This window comes from Daucus carota, chromosome 4 (assembly GCF_001625215.2).
Source record: "Daucus carota subsp. sativus chromosome 4, DH1 v3.0, whole genome shotgun sequence".
NCBI classification, from domain to species: Eukaryota; Viridiplantae; Streptophyta; class Magnoliopsida; order Apiales; family Apiaceae; genus Daucus; species Daucus carota.
The window spans coordinates 41,928,447-41,953,560 of NC_030384.2; the positions used below are offsets into that span (position 1 = coordinate 41,928,447).

Genomic DNA, 25,114 nt, shown 5'->3' on the forward strand with positions numbered 1-25,114 from the left:
AATCCATTGTAGGATCGAGAAGAGAACACATGGCGGTAGAGTACTCGTGTGCATTATAATAACTTTACTCGTCGCACCTTGAACTTGCTTCAATGTGCAAATAATTTATTCATCAAAGCAATGAGAACACCCTGTAGTACATGTCGCAGACTATAGCATATGAACAACTTGATCAAAAAAATGTGTCATCAAGCTTGATAAGCCTACTGAATTCTCAGTTGGAGCACAAGTGTGCATACTTTATTTAATTACTTTCAAGGCTGCCATTTTTTCCCTTGTTTCATACATCTTTTTAGTACTGCAGATTGACACTATCATTACTCCCAAGATCCTAAGCTTGATTCAATCTGTCCAGTCATTAGTTTAATTTAATTAACCCGATGATAACTCTACGGATTATTATATACGTGAATATCTTGATCACCTTAAGCAATCAATATAATTGTACATGAGGAATACAAATTTAATCTTCCAAAGAAAGTTGCTTCATATCTTTCTAATTTTGAAAACACCTTACCTGTACATTAAGCTAGTGGATTTGGATTTAGATTTCCCATGTCATGATTGTCGTCATACTACATCTTTTGGGTGTTCAATGAAAAACTAATCTTGATTCATATAATCTTTCCCCTTGATTCCTAAACCACTGCAGTATGGTGGATTGGTAGTTAGATAAATTTTATGCAGTCGACATGAATGATAGTCTTCAATTCATATATATTCTAAATCCGACATAATATTTCCATGGAGGATACCTGAAATTGTCTGCTGCTGAGAACCTGTTTTCATATTAAAATTTGTTTGTCCAGACAAAATTTTAAAGTGATACCCTTTTCTCTATGTCTTCCAGCACCTTTTGGCCTACCCTAAAGTGATATCTTAACTAGATCATCAAGGTATTGCAGGCTGGTAACATCCTCCTATCCAAATCCAAACCATCCCATAAGCAAAATTTTACTGCATCACTTTAGATTCCAGAATATGAATAAAGCAATAATGGCCACCTATTCCTTGTCTACAATACATGGTGACAACTGGCAATCCATCCGTGCAGTTATTTTGTTTATTTAGTTAGTTTTTTTTTTTGTGACAAATATTTAGTTTGTTTTCATTATCAGCAAGATGAATTCAGCAATAATGGCCACCTTTCCCTTGTCTACAATACATGGTGGGAACTGGCAATCCATCCGTGCAGTTGGTTTCTTTATTTAGTTTGTCTTCATTAGCAGCAAGATGCATAGAAGGAGGCAATGTATGCGGGATAAATGAAGCTTTAGTATATGACACATGGAGGGAGCTGCAGATATTATGGGGATTATCTTTTTGTCTACTTTCTTCTGTATAAATAAGTTATTAAACTTAACAGAAAAAACACCAGCTAGACCCTTTGAAATATATATTGCTTTACGAGCTGCAAAGGTTCCTTTTGTCCACAGACACTCTACTATTATTGAGATCTGCGTTTCCTGAATCTTAGCAAGTTCTGAAGTCCAGCACATGAAAGCAAGTAAGTTATGATAATATGATTCCTTTTGCCTCCCATTACCCTATATATATAGTAGTACCAAAAGAATAGCTTCATCAAACTAAACTAGCATTTCATTGGCAATTTGGCATCTAACCCCCATACAAAGAAAATGGCTCCCTCTACTACAACCACAAAGGTTAACTTCCATTCCCGTTCCATCAGCTTACCATCTAGATCTCATCCTTTCACTGCCAGTGTTGAGGAGCACTTGTGCAGATTAAGGACCACAGAATCCAACAAATTATCCGCGCTTAAAGACTTGTACGAGTGTGTGGACAATTTGATTCAATCACCAGCCACACAACAAGATCATTTCAGCTGTGGAGAAGAAATTCTTGGCGGTTCAATTAGATTATTGGATTTGTGCAGCACCTCAAGAGACGCTATCTCACAAATGAGATCTTCTGTTCAAGATCTAGAGTCATCTCTACGAAGAAGAGAAACTGATGTATCAAGCAAAGCTGGAAGCTACTTGATCTGTACCAGAAAAGCCAACAAAACAATTTCCAAGTGCTTTTCTAATTCTAAGAAATTGAAGACTAACAAAAACACTGAGACTCCTGCTATTGTTAGCCTTCTGAGAGAAGTTGAAGAAGTCAGCATAAATGTATTTGAGTCTATTTTTTCATCCATCTGCCCTGCAAAGGAAACATCAAAGCAAACCAGATGGTCAATGGTTTTCAAGTCAACACAGTCCAAGCGTGTACAATGTGAGGGAGACAACCAGATTCAGAAAATGGATATGGCTTTGGAAACCCTGTACAAGAAATCAAGCAAGGAAAACGATATCATGGGAACTCAAGAAGTCCAGAAATGTCTGATGGCATTGGACATGAACATGCAAGAAACTCAAGAAGAACTAGACTGTCTCATTCGATCATTGATCAAGACCCGAGTATCACTTCTCAATGTGATCAACCACTAGTTCTTTTTCAAAAAGAAAACCATGTATTAGATAGAATACAACTGCATCTCCAATTTTTTGTGAGGGATGAGTTGTTGTATATGATAGAACAGAAATTGTATATGAGGTATATTCAAATCAAAGTGAATACGTTATGAGAAACAACTTTTCTTATCAACTTCCAAATTTCTTATTTATTTAAGCACAAGATGACAATTTAATACTTCCCTTTTCAATTATCTTCAAGAAAATAATGCAAAACTTAAATATATATTAGGCATATGGCTTTAATTTACATTTTAGCTTAGAGATGAAAAGAAAATGGCCAGGTCACAAATTTAGCTGTGAAGTTGTGAGCTGGAACATTCAAAGGAAAAATAATACAGACAAGTCTTCCAGATAACATCTACAGTGATTATGTGCATATAGATTTAGCATGCAAATAATTCAGATTAATTAGTTACACTTTGATTTTATACCAGCCTAATTCTGTGAAGCATTGCTAGGTAATTTACCAGCCTAATTCATGTTCCAACCTCTTTTTTTATATCCAGGAATTCGTGTGCTTTTATATTCTCAGAAAGTTATCGTTTTCAGCAATAAAATGCATAGTATACAAAGTAATGACAGCTTTTAAATAAAACACATGAGAGGCTAAAATTATTATCTCCCTTGTCTCCTTTTCCTTCATAAGAATTAAGGCATTAAATCGGCACCAGCTCTGTCCACTCTAATTATGAAGGTGGTGCAGAACCACTGAAAAGATTCTTAATGTTCTATAGGCAGGCTACAGAAGTTGGGTTTCTCCATCAAGATATGTTATAAACATGATTATAAAAATATCAGATATAATTTTGTCCTCCCTATGCCTACGCTTAAGAAGCATGGTTCTCGTGGTCATCACCACTTAGATTATAAAAATTGATTTAGCTAATTGCTGATAAGCATGATCTTCATATATGGATCACGGTCATCGTTAATTAAATGACAGGCTATCAAGGTTCCTTCTGTCTGCAAAAACTATAGTTCTGTTGATATATGCACATTTTCCACAGCAGAACTTTGATTTCAAGAAATAATTAAAGCCTTAATGGTAGTGTCATGTCTAGAAGACTTCAGTAATCTACTGGTAGTTGATCATATAAAACGATAGACCATTTTATGATTGAACTCTCTGTGTCTGGGAGACTTTGATCCCATCGTGTTTGATTATGTAATTTTTTTTTATTAGCTTATAATGCAAACAAAGTTGGAACGATCCTGAATTACAGCACGGTATGGTGTACAGAACATGAAAGGCCAATATGATTCTTTTTGTCTCCTCATCTTTATATAAGAGGTGCTAATGGCAAAACTAACATCAAACCAATATCCCGGCTCAGCATATTTCATCAAGCTATTCTCTTTATCCAATATATAACATGGATGCCTTTAATGCAACCACGAAAAACATTGGCCATTCTCGTTCAATCAGCTTACCGTCCATACCACACCCTTCAGCCGCAAATGTTGAGGAGTTTTTGTGCAGGCTAAGGTCGTCAGAAGCCACATCCACTTCATCACTATGCAATAAATTAAATGGCCTTAAAGACTTGTATGAATGTCTTAATGATTTGGTTCAATTACCAATAATGAATTCTGGCGATTCTGAGGAGGTCCTTGGTGCATCTATTAGGCTGTTGGATTTGTGCAACACAACAAAAGATGCATTTTCACAAATGAGAGCCTCAGTGCAAGATCTTGAGTCAGCTCTTCGAAGAAGAGAAACTGATATGTCAAGCAAACTCAGAAGCTACTTGATATGTATGGAAAAGGTCAACAAAATGGTTTCTAAATGCCTGGATAATTTGAAGATATCACAAAGTAAGAAAAGCAATCTGACTTCTACTGCTGTGAGCCTCCTGAGAGAAGTAGAAGAAGTCAGCGCAGCTATGTTTCAGTCCATTTTTTCATCAGCTAAACAAAATCGGTGGTCTTTGGTTTTCAAATCAACGCAATCCAAACGTGTACACGAAGTCAGTGAAGGCAATAGCAATGAAGCTCAGAAAATGTTAATGGATATTAAAGCAATTTACAAGCAGAAGATAGACGTGCAATCTGATTTCTCGATGATCCAAGAAACACAGAAGGGTTTGATGGCACTTGACATGAACTTGCAACAATGTGAGGAGGACTTAGACTGTATCTTTAGATCTTTGATCAAGACTAGAGTCTCTATTCTCAATGCCCTCAACCATTAGCCTCGATTTGTGAATATTCATTTTGTAGTAGGATTACATAGCATCCTTTATCTTTTAACGAGGGATCTGTGTTTTGTGAATGATATGTAAAGATATTATTACAGCAGTATACTGAGATTGAAGCTAGTTTTGTTTAACAACCTAATATTATCTCCAAGTTCCAACTACTTCAAATATTATTATCAACCAAAACAATTACAGAAAACAATATAATTCCTAAACACAACTATTTGTGCTTAACCTCTTCCCGACTACAGTCATGGAGTTTAAGGAAATTAAGATGATCAAGCACGAACATTCTTTTGCAAAAGATAAGTAAATGAGTAATACACTAATTTCAGGGCACCAGAACTAAACCATTTGATTTGTTAACTAAACAATAATCCGTGTAAGTGATCTTGTTGCATAACTACAGTACATTTTATTCATCTGCAATGCACCAGTGGTAATGAATGTGGTAAACTGGTAATGACTTTTTTAAGCAATCCTATTAATCCCTTGCATTCTTATCACTGTTGTGCTGTCAGTTAACCGTTGATGCCTCTATTTTTCAAAGATGTCCCTACTTCTGTGCTAAATTCCCTATCCTATCTAGAGTCACAGAAGTAAGGAGATCACCAGATGCCAGAAATTTTTTTTTACTACTTCTAGCGTCGGTTAAACATAAGGCGATGCTAAAGGGTTACTTTTCAGTTGAGTAAAACCGACGCTTAAAGGGTCAGTTAGGCGCTGGACCGACGCTATAGGATCGATTTTATGCGTCGGTTGAGTAAAGACCGACTCTGCAGGCCTTATTTTAGGCGTCGGATGATTAAAGATCGACGCATTAGAGTCTGTTTTAGGCGTCTGTTGTTTATACCGACGCTAAAGGTCTGTTTTAGGCGTCGAGTGAGTAAAGACCGACGTTAAAGAGTCAATTTTAGATGTCAGTTCTTCATGACCGACGCGGAAGATTCAACACACATGATAACGACACTTAAAGTATGTATAGGCTACGGCTCTCTATATAAACGACGCTAAAAGTACGATGCTAAAAGACAATTTTGCATTATTGAATGATAAAGGTTGAAAGGGTACTTTTTACCTTGTCGCTTTTAAAACCTCTCTGCGTGATGAGATGCTAGTTATTATCTCAGGAATATATTATGTCAATTGGAAGAAATCTGAGAATTGTACCAGCAAATAGTTTACATGTGGACTGGACAACAATACAAATTCATTAAGGAGCCGGCTTGTAGAAATTGTACAGCACAGACATAGCATTGCAGCTTCTGAGCTTCTGTCCCTGGTACGTAAGCCTACACAATTACAAACTGGTTGTCTGAAAATATTAGAAAACAATAATATTTTTAATCTAATAATTTAGACCTCCAAAAAGGTAGAAACAGCAAGAGTTTTGATTCCTAATAAAAGGCAAAATTTATATTAGTCAGATTTAGTAGTTTTTGTTGAATAATATGTGATCCTGTTGGGGCCTTTCTTTAAGACCTTAATGTATTAGATGAGTTGCTTACTTAAAACAGTATTAGTGCTCGGTTCAGGGAAGGGTCACGGGTTTAAGTCCTCCCACCCCAATTGTTTGATTTAATTATATGTTCGTCCTGATCCATATATGAAGCAAGTATGCAAACCATGAGCTAAGTGACCTCTTTTTAAAATCTTTAAGCCACAGGCAGAAAATGTTTCAAAATTTAGAAAAAGTGCAAATATATTAATTTAAGACAAATGAACTCAGATACATGATGGTCCTTCCTGATCTGCATAATAAGCCAAATAACCATTTGCTAAGAGACCTTCTCTTAAAAATTCTTTGAGCCACATGCAGAAAATGTATCTAAATTTAGGGAAATGCAAATATTTAAATTTAGGCTACTCATGATTTTGTAATGCGCTTCATTCTAATTATAAATGTATGTCTGGATTAAAAGACAGAGAAAAGATGAAATCGGTTGTTTATCATATTCACTTTTTATAAATATTGGAATTCTTCCGAGACAACTAGCAAATGTATGATTGCTTACACCTATATAAATTATCCCATATATGATTTGATGTAAATTCATTGCTGATGAGGCTGATCTTTATATCAGGAATTTAACTAATGACAGGCTGCCATGGTTCCTTCTGTTCCCAGACACAATTTGATCATTGAAATATGCAGATCTTCCATTGCATTTATACAGTGTTTATAAATATAAATCAAGCACAGTGGTACTCTTCATGTCTGGAAGACTCTGGCAAGCCACTCGTGGTTGGTTATATAATAGGAAAAACCATGCTATAATTGCATTCTGTTTGTATGCGAATCATTTAGCAATCTGCTCGTGTTTGATTAAATAAAGATTATTATATAGGTTGAAATGCCAACAAAGAGGGACAATTCCTGAATTTAAGCAACTTTAGGTGCCTAACACATGAAAAGCCAATATTTAATCATGTCAATAGGATTCCTTCCGTCTCCTCTGCATATATAAAAGGTCTCAAAGGCTATTTAACTCACACCAGACTTTGAACTTAACATCTACTTAAGCTCTTCTCTCTTTTAAGTTACAAAATTAACATGGAAGCCTGTACTGCAACCACAAAAAAGATGAACCATTCTCGTTCAATCAGCTTACCGTCCAGACCTCATCCTTCAGTAGCAAATGTAGAAGAGCATTTGTGCAGAGTAAGATCATCAAATGCAGCATCCACTTCATCACTGTGCAACAAACTAACTGGACTCGGTGACTTGTTTGGCTGTCTGGATGACTTGCTTCAGTTACAAACAGTGCAGTCTTGTGATTCTGAAGTTGTTCTAGGGGCATCTATTAGACTATTGGATTTGTGCAACTCAGCTAAAGATGCATTTTCACAAATTAGAGCTTCTGGTCAAGATCTTGAGTCAGCTCTACGAAGAAGAGAAGCTGATGTATCAAGCAAAGTTGGAAACTACTTGATCTGTGTGAAAAAGGTCAACAAAATGGTTTCTAAGAGCTTTGTTAATTTTAAGAAATCTCAAGATAAGAAAAGCAACGAGTCTTCTGCTATTCTGAAAGTCCTTAAAGAAGTTGAAGAAGTCAGTGTATCAGTATTTCAGTCCCTCTTCTCATCAGTCTTTCCTGCAAATGAAACATCAAAGCAAAACAGGTGGTCAATGGTTTTCAAGTCAACACAATCCAAACGTGTACATGAAGCCAGTAAAGACAACGAAGTTCAGAAAATACACTTGAATTTGCAAGCTCTATACCAGCAGAAAAGAAATAAGCAATCTGATCTCTTGAGAATTCAAGAAACACAAAAGTGTTTGATGGCATTGGACATGAACATGCAACAAGTAGAAGAGGATTTAGATTGTATTTATAGATCTTTGATCAAGACCAGGGTCTCTGTTCTAAATGTTGTCAACCAATAGACAATTAGGCCAAAATAGCTTTTTTACGGAATCTACCAGTGTTTTTGTACATGAATCAGAAGTAAATGTGTAAATGATTGAAATCAAAATATTATGATAGAAAAGTTCACTCCAGATTCAATATATTTATTATATCCATCATTTGTGCAATATTATAAAGAGAAATTTGTTGCTGTTTTATCTTGATTTAAAGGAAAGGTAAAAAAATATAAAGAAGTGAAAAATTCGTCAGTAATAATATGCAGCTACATTTAGCTGGACATAACTACTACATAAGTACTAAAAATTATATGATGAATCCATAACAGAGTGCTTTCATGCAGATGTTTATCATTTCCTCAACCAGGTCAACTTATCTGGTTAGCCTAAACAACTCTATTATGAGCCACTGAAAAGATTCTTAATGTTCTATAGGTAGACTACACAGTCAGCGCTCCATCCAGATATATTATATACAAAATTAAGACAATATCAGATAAAATCTTGTCCTCCCTATGCCTACGGTTAAGAAACATGGTACTCGTGGGCATTGCTACTTTAATTAGAAAAATTGATCTCACCAATTGCTGATGAGCATGATCTTCATATATGGATCACGGTCATTGTTAATTAATGACAGGCTACTAAGGTTCCTTCTGTCTGCAAAAACTATACTATCATTGATGTATGCACATCTTCCACAGCAGCAGTTTGGTTTTTAAGAGATAAACAAAGCCATAATGGTAGTGTTGTGTATAGAAGACTTCAGTAATCCACTCGTGGTTGATCATTTAAAAAGAAAAACCATTATATGATTGAACTCCATGTCTGGAAGACTTTGATCCCATCGTGTTTGATCATATTAAAGTTTCTTATCACATTATAATGCAAACAAAGTTGGAATGGTACTGAATGATAGCAAGGTATGGTGTACATACAGCAAACAAAGGCAAATATGATTCTCTTTGTCTCCTCGTCTTTATATAAAAGGTGCCAATGGCAATTGTAAGATCAAACCAATATATCCAGACTTCACATTTCATCAAGTTATTCCTTTATCCGATAGATAACATGGAAGCCTTTACTGAAACCACAAAAAACAATGGTCATTCTCGCTCAATCAGCTTACCTTCCATCCCAACCCCTTCAGCCGTAAATGTAGAGGAGCTCCTGTGCAGAATAAGGTCGTCAGATGCCACATCCACTTCATCACTATGCAACAAACTAAATGGCCTTAAAGACTTGTATAAATGTCTTGATAATTTGATTCAGTTACCAATTATGCATTCTAGTGATTCTGAGGAAGTTCTTGGTGCATCTATTAGGCTGTTGGATCTGTGCAACACAACGAAAGATGCATTCTCACAAATGAGAGCCTCTGTGCAAGATCTTGAGTCAGCTCTTCGAAGAAGAGAAACTGATATGTCAAGCAAACTCAGAAGCTATTTATTATGTATGGAAAAGGTCAACAAAATGGTTTCTAAATGCCTGTATCATTTGAAGAAATCGCAAAATAGGAAAAGCAATCAGACTTCTACTGTTGTGATCCTCCTGAGAGAACTAGAAGAAGTCAGTGCAACTATGTTTCAGTCCCTTTTTTCATCAACCGTTCCATCAAAACAGAATCTGTGGTCAATGGCTTTCAAATCAACACAATCCAAGCGTGTGCACGGAGTCAGTGAAGGCAATACCAATGAAGCTCAGAATATGCAAATGGATATTAAAGCAATTTACAAGCAGAAAATAGACATGCAATCAGATTCCTTGATGATACAAGAAATACAGAAGGGTTTGATGGCACTTGACATGAACTTGCAACAATGTGAGGGGGATTTAGACTGTATTTTTAAATCTTTGATCAGGACTAGAGTCTCTGTTCTTAATGCGCTCAACCGTTAGTCTAATATTCACTTTGTAGTAGGCTTACATAGCATCCCTTACCTTTTAACGAGGGATCTATAATCTATAGATTATGTAACGATGGCATTACAGCAGTATATTGATGTTGAAGCTAGTTTCTTTTGACAAACTAATCTTTCTTTCAGCCTCTTCAAGTATTATTAACAACCAAAACAATGAAAAAATTTATAATATTTTTAATTTTTACCTCCACAATGTGAGAAACTATTTAAAGTTATATGTTTCCGACAAACAGGTGAAATTCAAATTAGTCAGATTTGGTTGTCCTAATCTGTAATAGTAAAATAGACAAGATCTACTCAGATATAGATGATGTGTTAAATAATAACTAACCGCAAGCGCACGGTGTCTATTGTAGTGTAGACTGGCAAATGCGGGTCGTATCCTCAAGGAGACAGATGTTATCAATTCTATTTAGTCACATTCAATTGTTTCCAAATCAAACGATGATTGAAAGAAATATTTTTAACTAACTACTACAACTAAATAACACTAGCTAAAAAGACAAGAAAATAATATATTAAAAATCCAGGGCAATCAGGTCTACCATGCTTACACAATGACTGGCTCTAAGCTAAAGCAATTAAAGTGGTCAAATAACAAGAGTATGTTAATCTCTCTCAAGTATCAACACTCTCGAAACATGATTACACGTATAATCACTTTTAGTAATTCGATTAATCAGGTAATTAAAACAAGGTTAATCTCTCTCGAGTATTAACGCTTTCAGAAATCCAATGATGCTCTCGCACTCAAATTCAATTCTGCTAATTGTATGTGTGCCTCTAGTAGTATATCTCTCGATTATACTCCTATTCGCATAGAATCAATTCATGATATCGGCCGATTACATAAATCAATATTAAAACGTATCAATTAGAATTAACCAATCAATCAAATCACTGTTAAATCATGCCAAGATCATAGCACAAACATGGCTTCCCCTTAAACCCTAGAACACACTACTCGATACTAATTAAACAACTAGAATAATTAAAAGACATAATTAAACTAACAAGTAAAGAGAAGAAAACTATAGAAGAAAACCTTTATTAACCTTCATTGTTGTCATCCAAAAAAGAGTCATGGCCTCTCCTCTAAGTTTCTCTCTAACCCTAACCTACTCTAATATTGTACAATGATAAAACTAATCCTCTCTCTAATAATATATGTCTTTTAATATTTAAAACTAATATACAAATAAAACTCCAAAACCAAGTAGGATTTAGTCTCAAAATTCGCAGCTTTCTGTTCTGTCCAGTTTTCGGGCCTTTACAGTTGGACTTTGCTTCTTGGACTACTTCTGAATTAAAGAGAATTTCAAGGGCTTCGCGTGGGCTGTAAGATCGTCCAATTCTGACACCCGGAACTCAAGATATGGCCCAAACAGTGTAGAAATCGGGTAAAACCCAATAAATCCGAATTTTAGTAGAAATTAGCTACAAAATAGCTATTTTAGCTTCAAATCCTTCTCAACTTGGAATTCTTTATTTCCTACAATAAAACAATAAAATCTATTAAATAAATATCCAAATCAGTGCAAAATATAATTAAATATGAGAATAAAATCATATAGAATATATATAAAAATATATTCTATCAAACATCCCCACACTAAGCTTTTGCACGTCCTCGGGCAAATAAGCGAAATAAAATCTAAGTACTAACTAACTAACACCACTTTCGTAGATGAGACGATTGCATTGAGCATATGCAACAAGCCGTTAAACCCCTAGGCAGCCCTAGTAGGACGAGTTTTGTCTCGTGAGGGTTTATAGTGAATCTACCCACAAAATTCATTATTTTCTACCAAGTCTCAAACATGCAACTACTATGAATGCAATCTAAATGAATAAGACTAAAAACAAATCATGAAAACATCAACCTCGTCAATATATAATCCTCAGAATATGCAACAATCAAGGAATTCATCTATCTCACATACTAGTCATGCAACTTTTCCACTGCAAGTACGGAGTGCATCGTGTGTGCTCAACATGCCCTCTAGTGAAACAAAACAGAGACCAACAAACTTCAACAGAGTCTTAATCATGATTCGTTTATCAGAATAATGCTTAAACACTTCGTTACATTAGAGTCAACTACGGCTTAGGGTCACAAGAGAATTTCTATGCCTCTCCTATATATTTCACTTTTTTTTTCATGCTCGGTCTAAGGTCGGGACGCTTCTCAGGGTAAGTAAGTTACGACCACCATAAGACTTTGCTAGCTCATTTTTTTTTTCTATTTTTTTTTAAGTCAAGTAATTCTCCAGTAACCAAGGGTTGTGAAAAGTCACCAAGAAAATTTATTTCTAGTACAATTGCACTTAATACCAGCACAAGTACATGGATCGTCCCTTTCAAAATTTACCACCCGTTGATCTCAAAAGGAGTATTCGATACTTTATTTGCAATATTCTATTTTTTTTTCAATTTTTTTTTAGAAAGGCATATACATCCTAAAGTTCCCCTAAACTTAAGAATTACATACTCTAAGCTCAAAAGGGAATAGTCAAAATTCTACGTCCGACTCATAACTAAGACTCAAGAATTAAGCTAGTCTAAGTCTTGTCTCTAGAGCATCAAATAGTGTAAATAAAATTTCCGCACAAGCAATTTCTAAGCATGCAAGACATCGCACATGATCAAGATTACTAGCCAAGAAATTATGCAAATAAACTCATCATGAGAAATTAACTTGGTATTATTTACTTTCATGAAATATGCAAGCTAAATGATATATATATATATATATATATATATATATATATATATATATATATATAAAACTACTAAAAAAATGCATACAAAATTAATAACTACATGTTCTAATTTAAATGCAACTAACATGAATTTCCTAACTTTAAGACATGGCAATATACAATTTTTTTTTTAATTTTTCTATTTTTTTTGAATTTTATAATATATAATTTTTTTTTTTGAATTTATAATCATTGAGAAACCATCCCCACACTAAAGTGGTTCATTGTCCTCGATGAACAAATATGACATGGATATATAAATATATTAATATAATTATATAATATAAGTTAAGAAGAAAACTCCCCTGAAATGTCTTTGAACTGTGAATTGGCTCTTGACTCCTCAGATTTTTATTAAAGTGATGCACTTCCCAAACAAACGCATTAATTGGCACAACGGCGGGAAGGTGACACTTAAAGTCTTCCTTGTAGAGGTGCAAGGATCAAATCCTACCATCCTCATTTCTATATTTTTAAATAACACAAGCATCTTCCAATCTTTCAAATCTGTCCAAGAGACTTTCACAGGAATGAGCTGGACTATGGAATGGACACTGGACGCAGCACTGTTGGACTGGGCTTGGAGCATGGGCTGAATGAGAACCGAGAGTTGATCACAGAAGGCTAGGAAGTGACGTGCTCCTCCTAGGCAATGTGATGTGTGATTTGCGGGCTGACAGCAACTCTGATGGGCTGGATTTCGTAGAGCAAGTAATGGGCTTGATAACATGAACTTGGAGAGGCAAATGGGCTTGAGGCCCATCTGCCTTAAAGAAAGGTTAAACGCGTCAATAGCTATTGCACGCCCGTTCAAAATCTACTGGGCACTGTGCACGTTGGCAGAAGCTCCCGCACTGCCGGCACTGAATCAAGTTGACCGTGCCAATACATCTGCTCCCTTCTGTTTTTTTTTTCCCCTCACAGACAGTTGCATCCCATATAGTAGCTGTTTTTTTTTCTTTTTCAAACCCATTTCTTCTTAATTTTTACAAATCATTGCGGTGTCTGCAAGCTCAATAGTTTACATTTCCATATCTGAAACACTTCACACGAATTCATCAAGGCATCTTATGGGAGTAAAAAAAAATAAAAATAAAAAATTTTAGCTCCTAAAAAAAATACAAAAATATATTATATAAATTAAATAATAAAAACCTTGGGTTGCCTCCCAAGAAGCGCTTTTTTAAAATCATTAGCTTGACTTCTTACCTCCACCTTCTCGAACAAAACCTCGCCATCACTAATAATATCATGAATATAATTAGTTGTTTTGATCCGGCAAAAATTCTCCAAACAAGCATTATTAAATTTAATTGTCACATTAAAAAATAATAATCAAGCAAGAGATTTCAAAATTTTGGAGAAATTTGTGACAAAACAACGATAAAATTCACAGCCAGAAAAATGAACTCCCTGAATATTCACACGAGGTGGAGGCTCAGGTGGCGGCTTTTCGAAGCTCCTCACTTTCTCAGGAGCTAGTTGAATTTCTTGGCTTCTCACATCAATGAATATGGGATTAGTATCACTTTGCCCATCTTCCGAGAATTGAAGTACAAGAGCCTTTTGGAATAGATCACCCACCAAATTTTGAGAAAGATTTCCTAGGACAATTCTTGACATCTCTTCAACCATGAAACATGTATTCTCATGTACAAGAGTAGAGGTTGGAGTAAAAGCAAATTTATCATTATCAAACCATTGATCCACTTTAGTCATGTCATCCATCCGAGTAGGCATTAGTATTTCAGGCACATATGTTGGAATAGACACAAGAACCAATTTTGCATTGCTTTCCTCGCTAACCCCATCATCAAGCACGTGGTCTACAACAACAACATCATCAATTTCATCATAAATGGCACGATCCTCCTCTTTATCCGTAAGCACATCATCAACACAGATCGAGAAATTATCACACTCTTCATCACTTGCAAGTATGACAGTATTTATGCCCATCTCTGGTTGAATAAATGAAGAGGGTGAGAGGGATTCGGTTTGCCATGTAGTGGAAGAACTAGCCAACTGTTCAATTTGAACCTCCATCATTAGATTTTGAGTTTTTAGCTCATTGATCTCCTGCATCACTTCTTTCAACATCTCGTTAGTTTTTTCAGCTTCCATAGCCACATCAATTAGAGAAAATTGTGGCTCTTCCGGTAGAGAATATTGATATTGTTGCAGTGGCTCATACTGCTCTTCATAATATTGTTGTTGAAACTGCGGTTGATCATTATATGAAAAATTCTGAAAACCATTGTCCGTGTAAGAGAAACTTGGTTGACCCATCCATTCTTGATCACAAGAATTAGAATACTGGTTGTACTCATATTCTTCACGATAATCATTCATCGGTCCCAATTGAGCATTCTGAGAATTGAAGACATTGTACGAGCATTCATAAGCATAATGACCCTGAACACCACAAACTTGACAAAAGTTGTAAGTTTTCGGGGCAACTTGTGACATCTCATTAATACTCATCGGACGCATAGTAGGCTCTGTAGCATTCAGTGAGGCATTTCCACGAGTATATGCCTCGATCAGGGAAGATAGATGTGCAAAGTTATCAGCTCCCTCCATTGTAAACCTGAAAGAAAAAAACACAAGCCAAGAAAACACAGTAAAATCCGCCTCAATCGGAACAAGGGTTCCAACGAGGCAAAGGAAACAATCTAGATAACCAAACAAAACTAATAGAAACTAGCCGTCTCCCCGGCAGCGGAGCCAAAAACTTGATGTGTTAAATAATAACTAACCGCAAGCGCACGGTGTCTATTGTAGTGTAGACTGGCAAATGCGGGTCGTATCCTCAAGGAGACAGATGTTATCAATTCTATTTAGTCACATTCAATTGTTTCCAAATCAAACGATGATTGAAAGAAATATTTTTAACTAACTACTACAACTAAATAACACTAGCTAAAAAGACAAGAAAATAATATATTAAAAATCCAGGGCAATCAGGTCTACCATGCTTACACAATGACTGGCTCTAAGCTAAAGCAATTAAAGTGGTCAAATAACAAGAGTATGTTAATCTCTCTCAAGTATCAACACTCTCGAAACATGATTACACGTATAATCACTTTTAGTAATTCGATTAATCAGGTAATTAAAACAAGGTTAATCTCTCTCGAGTATTAACGCTTTCAGAAATCCAATGATGCTCTCGCACTCAAATTCAATTCTGCTAATTGTATGTGTGCCTCTAGTAGTATATCTCTCGATTATACTCCTATTCGCATAGAATCAATTCATGATATCGGCCGATTACATAAATCAATATTAAAACGTATCAATTAGAATTAACCAATCAATCAAATCACTGTTAAATCATGCCAAGATCATAGCACAAACATGGCTTCCCCTTAAACCCTAGAACACACTACTCGATACTAATTAAACAACTAGAATAATTAAAAGACATAATTAAACTAACAAGTAAAGAGAAGAAAACTATAGAAGAAAACCTTTATTAACCTTCATTGTTGTCATCCAAAAAAGAGTCATGGCCTCTCCTCTAAGTTTCTCTCTAACCCTAACCTACTCTAATATTGTACAATGATAAAACTAATCCTCTCTCTAATAATATATGTCTTTTAATATTTAAAACTAATAATATACAAATAAAACTCCAAAACCAAGTAGGATTTAGTCTCAAAATTCGCAGCTTTCTGTTCTGTCCAGTTTTCGGGCCTTTACAGTTGGACTTTGCTTCTTGGACTACTTCTGAATTAAAGAGAATTTCAAGGGCTTCGCGTGGGCTGTAAGATCGTCCAATTCTGACACCCGGAACTCAAGATATGGCCCAAACAGTGTAGAAATCGGGTAAAACCCAATAAATCCGAATTTTAGTAGAAATTAGCTACAAAATAGCTATTTTAGCTTCAAATCCTTCTCAACTTGGAATTCTTTATTTCCTACAATAAAACAATAAAATCTATTAAATAAATATCCAAATCAGTGCAAAATATAATTAAATATGAGAATAAAATCATATAGAATATATATAAAAATATATTCTATCAATAGAGTATAGTGATTATGTTCATGCAGTTATTCTAAATTTATACTTTAGCTAGGGCATGCAAGTTAGTGAATCGCGTAGCTAGGACAACTAAGCGAGTTAGCCTTAGCAGTTGAAAAAATTGAATACCAGTCTGTCATTATTCTCAATGTTTACAATCTGTAAGACAAATTATTTAGGTTTTAAAGCAAAAAAAGCTTGGTTAGATCAGTAAGACAAACACCACTATATATGATGTTTTTCCTGTTCAGCATATGAAGCACGCATGCATGTTACTGATAGCTAAGTGACCTCTTGTTAATTAATCTTTAAGCCACACTCAGAGATTTATTTGAATTGAGGATAATGCTAGGCTACTTATGAATCTGTAATGCATCTCGTTTTAATAAGAAATGTATGTCTAGTTGGAAAAATACAAATTACATGGATTCAATTGTTCATCATATTCACCTTTCAGAATTATGTGATTTCCTCCTAGGCAACTAGCGAATGTATAATTGCTTACACCTAAATAAATCATCTAATATATGATTTGATGTAAATTTCATTGTTGATGAGGCTGATCTTTAAAAAAGGGATTTCGGATCATATTGATTGTTAGATAATGACAGGCTGCCATGGTTCCTTCTGTCCCCAGACACAATATGATCATTGAGATATTCACATCTTCTATTGCATTTATTAAGTTTTTAGAAATATAAATCAAGCAATAGCGGTACTCTTCATGTCTGATAGACTCTGGCAAGCCACTCGTGGTTGATTATATAATAAGGAAAACCATGCAATAATTGCATTCTCTTTGTAAACGAATCATTTAGCAATCTGCTCGTGTTTGATTAAATAAAAATTTCTATATAGGTTGAAATGCCAACAAAGGGGAAACATATACGAAATTTAAGCAATTGTAGGTGCATAACACATGAAAAGCCAATATTATTATCATGCCAGTAGGATTCCTTTTGTCTCCTCTGCATATATAAAAGGTCTCAAAGGCTTTGTTAACTCATACCAAACTTCGAACTTAACATCTCATCAAGCTCTTCTCTTTTTCTTTCTAATTACAAAATTAACATGGAAGCCTGTACTGCAACCACAAAAAAGATGAACCATTCTCGTTCAATCAGCTTACCTTCCAGGCCTCATCCTTCAGTAGAAGTTGTAGAAGAGCAACTGTGCAGAGTAAGGTCATCAAACGCGGCATCCACTTCATCATTCTGCAATAAACTAACCGGCCTCAACGAATTGTTTGAGTGTCTGGATGACTTGCTCCAGTCACAAACTATGCAGTCTTCTGATTCTGAAGATGTTCTCAGGGCATCTATTAGGCTATTGGAATTGTGCAACTCTACTAAAGATGCATTTTCACTAATGAGATCTTCTGTTCAAAATCTTGAGTCATCTCTACGAAGAAGAGAAGCTGATGTATCAAGCAAAGTTGGAAACTACTTGATCTGTGTGAAAAAAGTCAACAAAATGGTTTCTAAGAGCTTTACTAATTTCAAGAAATCTCATGATAAAAACCGTGACTCTCCTGCTATTCTGAGCCTCCTAAAACAAGTTGAAGAAGTCAGTATAACTGTATTCGAGTCCCTCTTCTCATCAGTCTTTCCTGCAACATCAAAGCAAAACAAGTGGTCAATGGTTTTCAAGTCGACACAATCCAAGCATCTACATAAAGACAATAACAACCAAGTTGATAAAATACAATTGAACTTGGAAGCTCTGTACCAGCAGAAAAGAAATTCGCAATCTGATCTGTTGAGAATTCAAGAAACGCAAAAGTGTTTGATGGGATTGGACATGAACATGCAACAAGTTGAGGAGGATCTGAATAGTCTTTACAGATCTTTGATCAAGACCAGGGTCTCTATTCTAAATAGCATCCTTTAGTTTTTCTGTATGGGGAACAAATGTGTAAATGAATTGAACTCAAAGTCAATATACATTACATAAAAATAGTTCAGCTTCATATCCAGATCTGTTATACTCTCTTATTGCAGTTATTTGAGCAACATCTAAAAGTTGAAATTTCAGGTCTATTTTCTCATGATTTAAAGAAAAAGTGTGCAGCTATATTAGCTCGTAACATCTTGGGTGGCAATGTCAGACCCCAAACCTAATTGACCCGAAATCGACCCAAAATATCGAAAAAGAATTTCATTCCTAAAAAGATTATCAATTTTACTAAATTTTAAGTGATTTTATCTTGAGCCAAAATCGACCCGTTTATCGACTTACCCAAACACCACTGTTGCTGCTTCTATGCAGATGTTTATGATCTTAACCAGGTCAACTTTGCTGGCTAGCTCAAACAACTCTAATTATGAGCGAGGTGATGCAGAACGATGAAAGATTCTTAATGTTGTAGCGGTGGGCTACATTAGATAGGTTTTTATTGGACAATATCTTGTCGTCCCTGTGCATATGGTTAAGAAGCATGCACTCGTGGGCATCACTAATTTAATCACAAAAATTGATCTAACTGCTGATAAGCATGATCTTCATATATGGATCATGCCCATTGTTAATCCAACACAGACTGTTAAGGTTCCTTCTGTCTGCAAAAATTATGCTAGCATTAATATATGCACGCTCAGCAACAGCAATTTGGTTTTCATGAGATAAACAAAGCCAGCGTTGGGGTTTTAATACGAGTTTAATGCCTAAAAATATTAGCTTCCTGGGCCTGTGCCCCAAGAGGAGAAGCTGATCTTTTATAATTGAAATAAGACCTTCAATTTAGATTGATAAACTGAGTAGAACTCCCAACAGATCCGTTGTAGTCTAGTTGGTCAGGATACTCGGCTCTCACCCGAGAGACCCGGGTTCAAGTCCCGGCAACGGAAATCTTTTTTACTTCCCTTTTTCTTGGGCTGGTTTTTTGAATCTCCGTAGTATACTAGTAATCTAGTATGTAGCCCTCAAACTTTGTCCAATATAAAATTGGGCCGAGTTTCAGAATTTGAATTCATGGTACCGATATGAACTCAAACTTAAGTTCATCAAAGATAACTGGGCTGGGCTTAGGGCTGAGCAAACGGTCGGTTCGGTCGAAAACCGAACCGAAATAACCGAAAACCGAACTTTCATATTTTTTGAAACCGCACCGAACCGTACTTATCATTCAAACCGAACCGAACCGAACCGAAATTACTTCGGTTTTTCCGGTTCGGTTCGGTTAAAACCGAACTTGCAGCTTCCGGTCTCGAAGACTCGAACTTGCAGCTTGAACTTGAATCGGAAGTCTGGTGCCGGTGGTCAGGTGGTGCGCCGGTGCGATGGTCAGGCGCTGGGGCTTGGGCCGTGGCTTATAGAGATAAGGTTAAGATATGTATTCGATTAGCCGATTAGATCATAGTAACTCATAAGACTGTAATGTATATGAATATTATTTATATATTTATATAAATATAATTTAATTTTTTTAATTATATATATAAAACTTCGGTTATTTCGGTTAAACCGAAGTTTTGTTTTTAAAAACCGGACCGAACCGAACTAAAAGTTCGGTTATAACCGAAAACCGAACTAACCGGAATTTTAAAAAATTCCAAACCAAACCGAACCGAAATTGTACGATTCGGTTCGGTTAATTCGGTTTGGTTCGGTTTTGCTCACCCCTAGCTGGGCTTAACCATGATATGCGGACCAAAGTATTCACGGGCAGTGGCACCACAATTTCCAAGCATACGAACTTACGGTGATCAAAGAAAGAAAAATAAACGTGAAATAATTCTGGGTGACGAATAAAATAACACATTTTCTAAATTATTCCCGGTGAATCTTATCAGCTTTGCATAAAACTTGAAACTTTGCTTACCATAAAATTGTGATTATTTTTCAACAAAGGGAAGGAGAGCGATGAAAATGAAATGTTTTCAAATCATATTATATTTCTCTACTTCTCATAGTTAACTACTCCCTCCGTCCCACCAGATTCTTTACAGTTTTCTTATTTGGCTGTCCCACCCATTTCTTTACATCACAAAACTTTCCTAAAATAGTTAATGGGTCCCACCACTTTCTCACTTTTTCTTCCCTTTCACACTACTTTTACTTCACCAACTCCCTTTTATATATTAAAAATCAATGGGTCCCACCACCCTCCGTGCCCAAACCCAATGTAAAGAATTGGGTGGGACGGAGGGAGTAATTATTGATCAGAATTTAGATACTCTTACCATGTAATCTGAATTTCCTGGAAGCTCCGCAAAGAAGCGTTCCAGCTAGCCACAAGCTGAATTCAAGATTTATCGTTGAATAATACACACTCGTGTTTGTCAATAGATAAAGAGAGTCAATCACGTACATGAGTACACACACATGAAGATTATATCAGTAGTTTATGCACAAGTTTGTGATCACTACTGATAGAGCTTAGCTCAGACTTTGCAACATATTGTCTGCTATACACCAGATTACACAGCCTGTAACCTCTCACTCTCCTGCATGCATCAGCTTACTCTGTTAAACTCTGTCCGAGACTAAACGTAAGTTCCTGCAAACAATAATAGTATCCCCAGCTGTTCTCATTTATGTCAACCCCGTACACAAATGGATACTTCGTCCCTCCTTCCTTAAAATCTTAGATCTCATGTTGTGCACCGTACTGTCCAACGATGTAATCTTACCGTACATGCCTATTTATAACTCATCAAACAAGTGCATAGTCATCTACTCATCTCAAATATTTCATCCAGTCAAGTGATGTCGCATTCGGGTTTTGAAGCTCTCAAAGAAATTCACGACATAGCAAACAATTTGCTGCACTCACCAGCCATCAAACAAGCCCTTGTCCAGAACCAGCAGGAGAAACATGTGCATGAGATATCCGAAGAATCTCTGTGCATGTTGGATGCCTGTGGAACTACTAAAGATGTTCTTTTGTTAGTCAAAGACCATCTCCACCAGCTTCAATCAACTTTTCGCAGGATCAGCATTGGTGAAACCACGGCCACTGAGAACAAGCTTGCCGGCTTCTATATCCACCGAAAGAAGTTAAAGAATGAGCTGCTGAATTGCTTGAGGTCATTGAAGGGGTTGAAGAACAATTGTATTACCAACAGTGATAGCGACGGCCCCATTGATCCCAACCTTGTGGTGGTTGTCAATGTGCTCAGAGAAGTGAGAGTATCAGCTATTTCGATTGTGGAATCACTAATGTCATTAATGTCCATGCCGAGTCCTGTTTGTAAATCAAACAGAGGGTCATTTAGGTCAAAATTCATGCGAGTGAATAGCCTAAGCCTGTGGGAAAATTGTGACAGGAAAACATTCCAAACAGGCAACAAAATATTGGAAGCTGTAGAGATTGCTATTGAGGATCTTGAAGCTGAATTAGAATGTATTTTCAGAAGGTTGATTCAAACCCGAGTTTCCCTTCTCAACATATTCACCACCTAACCGAAAAATAGTCAATTTAACCAATCTGTTATATACTGTTCTCCTTACACCTCAAGTCAAAGCTTTTAGAAGCGCACACAGTTGATTACTTATAACTATACGTTGATTCTTTACATTTCTTTCAGCTAATTATTCTTTGCATTGTTATATGTTAAGATAAATAATATTCATTATTTTGAACTTCGTCAAACAATTCTTTCATTGCATGTATATTTGTCCTGTCGGTTCCTACAATAATAATGCTTTTTTCACTGGACAAGCTTGGTAACAAATCCGACCTTCAGTAATCATGTATGGTCAGTTTGCAACAATATACTAACATTAAAGTGACAAGATGTTTTATAAGTTGTATATAGCCAGTAAAAAGGCTATTGCTGCTATATAGTATGAACATAGTAAGAAGTTCCGGTTCAGCTCTTGTATACAGGATTCTGGACTATCACAAGTTTGGTTCGTCCCATCTAGAAACGTAAACCTGTGGGGGTTTTTTAAGCTTTTCTTTCAACAGATGCTAAAATGAGATTGAGTTTCATATTATGGCATCAAGACATTGTCATGCCATCTGTCACTTATACAATTACACACGTAAAAATCTTAAGGAATGAAACCAACAAATAGGAAGTACAAATATTTCAGGATCACGCAGTTGAATGCTTCTTGAATAGCTCCATAACAAGGTTCAGAGGCAGCTTCTACCTTAATTGTCTTGTTCAAAAGTTGACAAGGTGAAGATACATAAATAAATAAACACACTTAGGGACAAAACAAGTAATAGCACAAACAGATTTTGTATAGTTGTGCACATTGAAAAAAGTCACCAAAATAAGAACAAAAGGGTCCAACATTGAGTAATACAGCAGTTGATTTATTCAACACAACTACAAGTGCAAATACCAACTGTACCAAGGTCCTCCGGCAGAACACTGTATTGTTTTGTCCTTGAGCAATTTATAAGGATACCTGAAACCAATGTAAGAACACAATAATAAAAAATCTTAATTTCTTAGATTCCCCAAAAAAAAAAAAAAAGCAGCTCAGTTTGATATTGTTCTGTTTCGAAAAGAACCATCGAAAAAAATATTTCACGCTTCATTCAACTGCAAGTTAATAGTTATTTGGGTAGAATAGGCCCAATAAACCAGGACTATATCCCTGACGAACAACAGTTCAATCCTAGCTTTCTGTCCCCTCTTTCCAATACACAAAACCTAGGTAATAATGGAGGTAGGGTTCCTCACTCCTGAGTTGAAGTGTGAAACTTAGATAGGGATTATCGGGGTACACGTAACTTACAATGTTAACTTGTTTATCACAGGATCGAGAGATAGGGATGGTCAAATATTAGTACCTGTCCCCTTAACTGACAAAACAGACCTTCAATGCACAGCTGAGGAAGCTTAGGGTGACTATAGGAGAAAAATCATTCTACAATATATGATAATGGTTAGCCTAGGCACCTTCTCTATGGTCGTTTCATGTTTAAGTAAACAGCCATGCTCATCAAGAATTAATTAAGTTCCTTTAATTGGTATGACTATAAAGGAGAAGAAGGGTAGTGATACTTTGTATGCAGATTGCAGATTTTTGCAGACTTAAACTACACTCTGTTATCTTTAAAACTACATATGTTGTACGGCTGCAGACGGGTCAAATGGTCGGCTTGCTAGGCTAACATTTTTTAGACTCTCTTATAATATATTTGACACGGTAACAGATGATCATGCCGAAGATGTAAAATTTAAATGCACCTTAAAATAAAATATTCCCAACAGGAATCATTCAAGACATACCAAAGCTAATGCCCATGGCTACTGGAATGATCGTCATGGCCTTCCCAAGGATGTCGCCAGCCCTATAAGATATTCCAATGAAATTAGAGAGAATGATAACTAAAGGCAACAAAATCGAAGCTGAATGAAATAAGTTGCTTCTACTCACCAATACTACAGGACCATCCTGCTTGGCCCTGTACAAAATCCAAAACCTGAAGCACAGACACACTAAAAATCTTAGTACCTATTATAGCAACTGATTTTATATTTACGCCCAAGAAAACTGATACTGAGTATATCATCCAAACAAACAGACAATTATGTGAAAATGAATCATTTTGTGTTCTATGCAAGTCACTTGGTGACGATATGTTTTTCAATTCTATGACCACTATAATCTGTCCGTCAGAAGCATCACAATCACACTAGACCACAACTCCACACTACATAACAAAAATGCCAAGTTTTCGGTTGAGGAGGTTGCCAAGTTTTCGGTTGAGGAGGTATGAGATACAGTATGACATTAAAATGTAGTGGAAAACCAAATGAACAAATCGTAGATATCAGTAGCATAACAATAGGCTTCCTAACAATACAAAGTCAGTTCCTTCCCATAAATTATAAACACATAGTAAAGTGAAATGCTGAAGTGCTAAACACAAACTCGAAACTTCTAACTCATAACAGCTGCGCTTATCAATATATAGGTAAATTAACACCACAATCGCCCTATCAGCAATAGATCGTCACAATTAGAGCTTTTAACATTACTAAATTAACGATCCTAGAATCTATTTCATATATATCATAGTAGAATTTTTTTTTAAAGGATAAAATTAAATAGAGGGGAAAATGAAGAAAAGCTACCACATCATGGCGCACATGCCCTTGCCAGTAACAGTGTGCCAGCGCTTGGGTTGATGTATAGTTACACCTTTGTATGTAACGCCACCGTGTCCTCCGCCTCCCATTTCAACCAATTACACCACTCCTTCAATTGTCGAGCCCTAATTTTCAATTTCTTTCGTCTCCCGATTGATACACAGCAAAACAAAACCGGTCTTCTTGTTTTAGCCCTTTTGATTATTTTGGCTGAACCGGTGATCAAGGTAACTTTGTTTTATCTCCTTCATTTTTATTTTCTTTTAAGCTTTTTGGTTAATCTCCTATTGCTTTTATA

General features: G+C 35.9%; 7 protein-coding genes and 1 non-coding gene across 8 annotated transcripts; 7 read left to right on the forward strand and 1 right to left on the reverse strand.

Moving 5' to 3' along the window:
- Positions 1-1,637: 1,637 nt before the first annotated feature.
- Positions 1,638-2,453, forward strand: LOC108218242 (uncharacterized). The gene has a single exon (XM_017391150.2). It carries the CDS (start codon positions 1,638-1,640, stop codon positions 2,451-2,453), a length of 816 nt encoding a protein of 271 aa, XP_017246639.1.
- A 1,261-nt stretch (positions 2,454-3,714) lies between these two features.
- Positions 3,715-4,789, forward strand: LOC108217398 (uncharacterized). The gene has a single exon (XM_017390231.2). It carries the CDS (start codon positions 3,854-3,856, stop codon positions 4,670-4,672), a length of 819 nt encoding a protein of 272 aa, XP_017245720.1. The 5' UTR covers positions 3,715-3,853; the 3' UTR covers positions 4,673-4,789.
- A 2,443-nt stretch (positions 4,790-7,232) lies between these two features.
- On the forward strand, positions 7,233-8,066 carry LOC108218147 (uncharacterized). The gene has a single exon (XM_017391065.2). The coding sequence runs from the start codon at positions 7,233-7,235 to the stop codon at positions 8,064-8,066; it is 834 nt and encodes a 277-aa protein (XP_017246554.1).
- Positions 8,067-9,116: 1,050 nt separating this feature from the next.
- On the forward strand, positions 9,117-9,944 carry LOC108218258 (uncharacterized). Its single transcript, XM_017391159.2, has one exon. It carries the CDS (start codon positions 9,117-9,119, stop codon positions 9,942-9,944), a length of 828 nt encoding a protein of 275 aa, XP_017246648.1.
- A 7,886-nt stretch (positions 9,945-17,830) lies between these two features.
- Positions 17,831-18,879, forward strand: LOC108217399 (uncharacterized). Its single transcript, XM_017390232.1, has 2 exons — positions 17,831-18,622; positions 18,760-18,879. The coding sequence occupies exons 1-2, from the start codon at positions 17,831-17,833 to the stop codon at positions 18,877-18,879; spliced, it is 912 nt and encodes a 303-aa protein (XP_017245721.1).
- Positions 18,880-19,532: 653 nt separating this feature from the next.
- TRNAE-CUC (transfer RNA glutamic acid (anticodon CUC)) lies at positions 19,533-19,605 on the forward strand. Its single transcript has one exon. It is a non-coding gene; the product is annotated as a tRNA-Glu (tRNA).
- A 1,721-nt stretch (positions 19,606-21,326) lies between these two features.
- LOC108216272 (uncharacterized) lies at positions 21,327-22,298 on the forward strand. The gene has a single exon (XM_017388984.2). It carries the CDS (start codon positions 21,467-21,469, stop codon positions 22,160-22,162), a length of 696 nt encoding a protein of 231 aa, XP_017244473.1. The 5' UTR covers positions 21,327-21,466; the 3' UTR covers positions 22,163-22,298.
- Positions 22,299-22,792: 494 nt separating this feature from the next.
- On the reverse strand, positions 22,793-25,014 carry LOC108216273 (NADH dehydrogenase [ubiquinone] 1 beta subcomplex subunit 2). The gene is made up of 4 exons (XM_017388985.2): positions 24,802-25,014; positions 24,101-24,146; positions 23,953-24,014; positions 22,793-23,122 (listed from the first exon to the last, which is right to left on the reverse strand). The coding sequence occupies exons 1-3, from the start codon at positions 24,903-24,905 to the stop codon at positions 23,958-23,960; spliced, it is 207 nt and encodes a 68-aa protein (XP_017244474.1). The 5' UTR covers positions 24,906-25,014; the 3' UTR covers positions 22,793-23,122; positions 23,953-23,957.
- Between the last annotated feature and the right edge of the window lie 100 nt (positions 25,015-25,114).